Raw genomic sequence first — 6208 nt, forward strand, 5'->3', positions numbered from 1 at the left:
GGTTGTATCCAGCCACTCACAGTGTCTGACATGCAAGACGCTGAAAAGGCAGCTATTGGAATTGCACAGAGAAAAGCATTTCCACAAGAGATAGCGATCTTGAAAAGCAAGACTAGTAGTCCTGGTAGCAGAAGAGGTAAAGACGGTGTGAAGTTGAAGAAGATAAGTTCAATATCCAAGTTGAACCCTTTTGTGAAAGATGGCTTACTAAGAGTCGGTGGTCGTCTTGCCAGAGCTGCTATGCCAGAAGATGAGAAATTCCCTGTGATTTTGCCAAAGGAGAGCTGTATAACTGATCTGGTAATGCGTGAGATCCATGAAGTTACAGGACATGGAGGACGTAATCATATGCTGTCACGCTTACAAAGGAGGTTCTGGATAGTGAGCGCAAATTCAACTGCCAGAAGGATAATTGGAAGTTGTGTTACTTGCAGAAAACAGAGAGCAAAGGACGCCGAACAACAAATGGCAGATCTTCCAAGATCCAGAGTGAACCCAGAAGAAGCACCATTTACTAGAGTTGGTGTTGATTATTTCGGACCAGTAGAAGTAAAGAGAGGACGAAGTGTAGTCAAGAGATACGGCATGGTCTTCACCTGCCTAGCTGTTAGAGCTATCCACATTGAAAAGGCTGACACACTTGAAACAGATTCTTGTATCTGTGCAATACGCCGCTTTATTGCAAGGAGAGCCAAGTCAAGGAAGTATGGTCAGACAACGGCACAAATTTAGTAGGTGCTAAAAGGAGCTACAAGAACAAATACGCAAGTGGAATCAAGCACAGATTCACAGTGAGCTTCTACAAGATCATGTAGATTGGAGATTTAATCCACCCGCAGGGTCTCACTTTGGAGGTGTTTGGGAGAGAATGATCAGGACCATCAGAAAGGTGATGATGTCTGTGTCCAAGGAGCAGATGTTGACTGATGAAGCTCTGCAAACACTCTTTTGTGAAGCTGAAGCAGTAGTAAACAGCAGACCCATTACTAAAGTCTCAAGTGATGCGGGAGATCTTGAAGCACTTACCCCAATCACCTGCTTTTGCTTAAAGGCAAACCGACACTTCCACCAACTTTGACAGAAAAAACAGATCAGTATGCCAAAAAGAGATGGCGACAAGTACAATACATGTCTGATTTGTTTTGGAAGCGTTGGACATCTGAATACCTTGTACAGCAGCAAGAGCGCCAGAAGTGGCTCTTTCCAAAGAGCAATCTTAAGGTCGGTGACATCGTACTAGTAGTAGATGGATCCAAACCTAGGAATATGTGGCCAATGGGAAAGGTGACAGCAACCAGACCAGACAAGAATGGATTTGTTAGACAGGTGGAAATTAAGACAAGATCTACAACATTAGTCAGACCAGTGGCTAAATTGTGCCTGTTACTTGAAGCAGAGTACCCAGAAACAAAGACGCTGCAAACAGCGAATGAAAGCAAATAAGTGTCACAGCATGTTTGAGATGAAGTTGAGATGATGAACTGAAAGAAAGTCTATGTGACAATTTTATTGTTACAATCTCAACTGTGACAAAACTCATGCACAAATGAAGTGAACACTATATGACAATTACCAATTATGTGAGTGGAGCCAAATGTTAAATTGTGAAGTTTCTGCTCTAGCAGTGTGATTTTTTAGATAAGGCGAGCTGAGGCGCCTGGTAACCTCCTGGACGGATGTCCTTTGGGAAGCAAATGTCCCATAAACACTTGCAGTACTTCACACTTGGCAAAAGGCCAACTCACAGGAAGGAGAAATGAAATTCTCAAAATCTGAAGTTATCATCCAGCAGTTTGGATTCCAGTTAACCAGCAGTCATCGAGGTTCATCAGGCATCAATCACTCGTGTGCAGAAGCCCCAAGAGAAATCCAGAGATTTCAACTGTAGCTCAACAGATAGCATGTGTGATGATCGACACCGAGGGTAGCAGTGACCAGCATGGCTAGATTGTGTCAGGAACTGAAATTTTCAGCGTTGGTAGTTACAACTGGATTCGAACCAAGATTTTCAACACAAGGACATAGCTGATTTATATTTGCAGAAGTGACTGCATGAAACTAAACGTGTAAAAAAGGATCAGCTATTATTATTTTAAGTGGAATGAAAAAGGCCCATTTTTGTTGGCAAAATGTGCAAAGTTGGAAATTAAATGCAATAATTTATCATCATGGTTGTGCACAGGTGATAATTCAAAGTTACCATGGTTGTGCACAGGTAATTTTGTTAGCATTGTATGCTTCATTGTGAAAAGGTGTCACTATGGTTGTGCACAGGTGATACACTAAGCATTTTACATGTATACGCTCCAAAATAGTTTCAAAATATATTATCATGGTTGTGCCCAGATAATGTGCTGTTCAGGATGTGACCAACATGGAAGCGCTGCAATCTATTAGTACCTGCATCACCACAAAGGAACATTAAGTGCCACATTTACCACGTGACCTGCCTTAGGATTTGAAATTTTACAATTTGGAGTGAGCAACCACTTTCACATGGAATCCAAAATTAATGTTTTGCAGTTTTGGGCCATTATTGGATAAATTCCAACACAATTTGCACATGCCAACTTTCCAAGTGGATAAATGACCATAGTTACTACATTAGTATTTGAGACCATAAGGCTGCAATGGCTGTACCCAGGCAGTTCTATGTGTAAATTTGTTTAATTTCAAGTATAATTTGCAGTATTTATCAGGAGCTAAATTGATAAACAACATTAGTGTCAGTGTGTGCTATATTTCTTCATAAGTTCACATTTAAAGGAATTTTAGTTCAAGCTGTAAAAGTCAAGTTTGTTTCATTCAAACAGTCATATTGTGCTTTTATTAGCCTTTTCAGTCATCAAAGTTGTTTTGAAATTCAAAATTTGAGACATTGCTCAGTATTTCAGAAACACACTTGTAGTCTCACACACAAAAGAAAGGTCAGTGAGATTTATCACTTAGTTTTGTTTTTATTTCACAGACAGTTCTGAGATAATTACATGTACGTTAAGTTACATGTTCAGTCATGATCAATATACTTTATTTGAAGCCAAATAAGCCAATTGGTACAAAGCTTGTGGATAATTTTCCAAACTTGATTGAATCAATATTATTGTTCAGGCTAATTTTGTAGTAATTAACATATTTTTGTCAAATTTCAAGTTGATTCATGGACACTTCCAGGTGAAATGTCAGATTTGCTTTAGTTTTTAGAGTTTTCAAAAGTAGAGTTGTTATCTAAAAATTGAGTTCATTATTGAGTTTCATGTGATAGATAGTAAATGCCCGAGTAAATGGCACTTTAGGTTTATTGATAGGTAATTGTATGCAGGCAGCATAAATTAAGGCGCCGGAATGTTAGTGCCATTTCCTCAAGTGTTTCATAATTATTGGATTGAGTAGATTAATTGATATTTTTAGGAATCCGATGGCATTGAGTCAGCCTTCCCACTGCAATCTGTGATGTACGCCCTCAGTGGTGGTGAGCATACATGTTTTGGAGTGACATGGAGTGATATTTTTGTGTGCAATGGGGTTGCGGATTCCCTCGGAAGCCTAAAGTTTTTTGTACATCATCATATCGTTAAATCAAGTTTAAAGTCGTCGTTTGAGTTACTTTTATATAAAGGAGCAAGAACATAGATCCAAGTTTCATCTGAGAGTGTTATTGGCGTCTGTGGTGAGTGTATTACTCATAATTAAGGCTCAAATCAGGAAGGTAATTCATCGATATCAGTGACGAGTGGTGATCGTAACAAGCTTCGGTAGCCAGGAATTCGACAGCCATGGTATGGGACATCGTAGTTTTATCCCCAACAATTGCAAACAACATTCTGGTAAGAGATATTTTAAACAACATGTTCAACTGCCAAGCATGCATGTCAAATATCATAATTTGACATGATTTTTTTCAGGTTGCAAGACATTTCACGATGCTTAAAGTTGTTGATTGGGCGCTTATGTAGCATTAAGCTAAGGGTGAACCCTTTAACATGATCGTTCCTCAGTCTCTTTTGTACCAAATCACTCACCACTTGTTCGCTTCTCGTCACGACTGGGTTCGATTGAAAATTGCCTGAAGCCCCCGGTATCGCGAAGCATGAAAACGAAAGAGGCACATGATGGATATTGGCTGGCTGAGTGATATAGGTTTACAATGGTACATGAATGAATACATACAAATAAATGGTCTCATCAATTAAAATATCTATCAACATTCACGACGAGTCCTGAACGAAATTATGCAAATGGAGACTTTTTTTTTTAAATGTTGACCGTTTCTCTCAATTTGTAGAGGCAGTCATAATCGTAAAACAAAAACCTATAGCGGCTAGAGTTTGGCATATCGCCACATAGTTAAAGATGCACGGTTAAACAAACTGCCCTGGGTTAACAGTGTCCAAACGTCCAGCACAGACACTTCTATAATCTGTGCGTCCATCAGTGCCGATAGTTCATTAAAAGTTGCGTCAACAGTAGACGTAAACTGGGGAGTAGTTGGTTAGACACCATTGAATGCGTTAATTACACACCAAGGACACGCGTAGAACATTCCTTCTGAAGGATTCTGATAGCACTTGATAGCAAACTTTGATATCAAATTATAGCTGTAAAGTCTCTTTATGATTGAGTTTTGGGTTGTAATTCAACAACATGGACAAGAAAGCGAAGGAAGAACATTTCTAAACAAACTGAATGAAGGAAACAGTAGTATTGGTGTCTTAATTTTTGGAGATGGAGTAGAAATTGAAGAAGATATCTGATAATGATGAGATTGATGATGGAAGATGAGGCGAAGAGGAATGTTTGACTTTAGGCTGTGTACACAGACATTACAAAGTTGTTTTACCACTTCCTGGCGACTCAGTCTTACCAATTGCTCTTATTTATTTAGAATTGGATGTTCTTTGGTTGGACACAATTGAATGTGCATAGAAAGTCAACAGATTAAGACATTTGAACGAATTATGCACCCTTCAATGTTGTTTATTTTAACATAAATCAAAAATAAAACGGGAAAAACGAGTCAATTAAAATAAAATATTTCTTTACAACTGTATACATTGCCCTAATGCGAATTGTGATTAATTATACATGCCTGACAAGTCTAAAGAAGACACTTCCGTCAAATAAACTTTCGAACAAAATAAATCTAGTGATTGCATGCTTGTTAGGGTAACGACCTCTTGTGGTTCGGTGTAGAACAAATTTGCAACATTTAGTGGCTCGAAAGATTTACGATGTTTTCTATCACAAGAAAATAACTTCATTTACCGATAAGGCATCAGCTGTTATTGGGCTTTTATTTTTCAAGAGATGTAAGTCGCTTAGGTCAATTAATTTCAACTTCCGAATTGAAATTTGTGTACTGTAGATAATTTCTCTAATATCAGTAATCACTATGTAAGTATTTCGAGTATGAAAATCATTTTAGCATAGGGCTGATGGGTATAAGTTCTTCATAAGCACAGCACTCGTCCGAGAATGACTCGTTAGCGCAGAATGTCGTAGCAGTACGATTGAACAAATGAGTTAGTAAACAGCTGAGTGAACTGTAATCATTTTCGTCACATGAACACCGAATTGGCGTAAATTAGCGGCAACTTCTACATCAATGTTTACCGTTTTGAAAATGTATTAAGAGCCGCTACAACCGTAAGCCGCCGCATCCCATCTCGATATGCCAACATTGGACGTTCACAGTAGGTAATCCACACGCCTATGCTTTCTGTAAAAACCGATACCGCAGAGTTAGGTATGCTCATATTTGTCCCAACACGGCAGGACTAACTATAGGCCAGCCGAGCTAAACCCGGTCGGTTAACAAGCCAAAGTATATACGTTGGAGCATGTAAAGTCGGTACATTAAAAGAAACCGCTATAATTGTAAGTGTATCAAAACTTATTATAAGATTGTCTGGAACCAAGTATTGGCGAGGTTGAATTGCTTCCCCGAGGTATGAGCAACGGCGCCTCGTATTCGTTCTACGCTACTCTACAGGATTCGCCATGTGGATTTTGTATGCCCAAAATATTTGGCTACTAGCAAAAAGATCTCCCTAGCAAAGTACCAATAAAGATATAATACAATTACTTTTAATAATAGTATTACTTTCATGTTAAGGTATCATATATCAAACTACACGTATTATACGAACGCTTGTAAAAAGGGCTCAGCAAAAAAGGTAAGTTTACCTAGTATACATCATCATATCGATGC

General features: G+C 38.7%; 1 protein-coding gene across 1 annotated transcript; it reads left to right on the top strand.

Annotated features, from left to right (window-relative positions):
- The first annotated feature begins 240 nt into the window (after positions 1–240).
- On the top strand, positions 241–732 carry LOC140164542 (uncharacterized). Its single transcript, XM_072187848.1, has one exon. The coding sequence runs from the start codon at positions 241–243 to the stop codon at positions 730–732; it is 492 nt and encodes a 163-aa protein (XP_072043949.1).
- Positions 733–6208: the final 5476 nt, after the last annotated feature.

The sequence above is a fragment of the Amphiura filiformis genome, chromosome 1, assembly GCF_039555335.1.
Source record: "Amphiura filiformis chromosome 1, Afil_fr2py, whole genome shotgun sequence".
In the NCBI taxonomy this organism is placed as follows: domain Eukaryota; kingdom Metazoa; phylum Echinodermata; class Ophiuroidea; order Amphilepidida; family Amphiuridae; genus Amphiura; species Amphiura filiformis.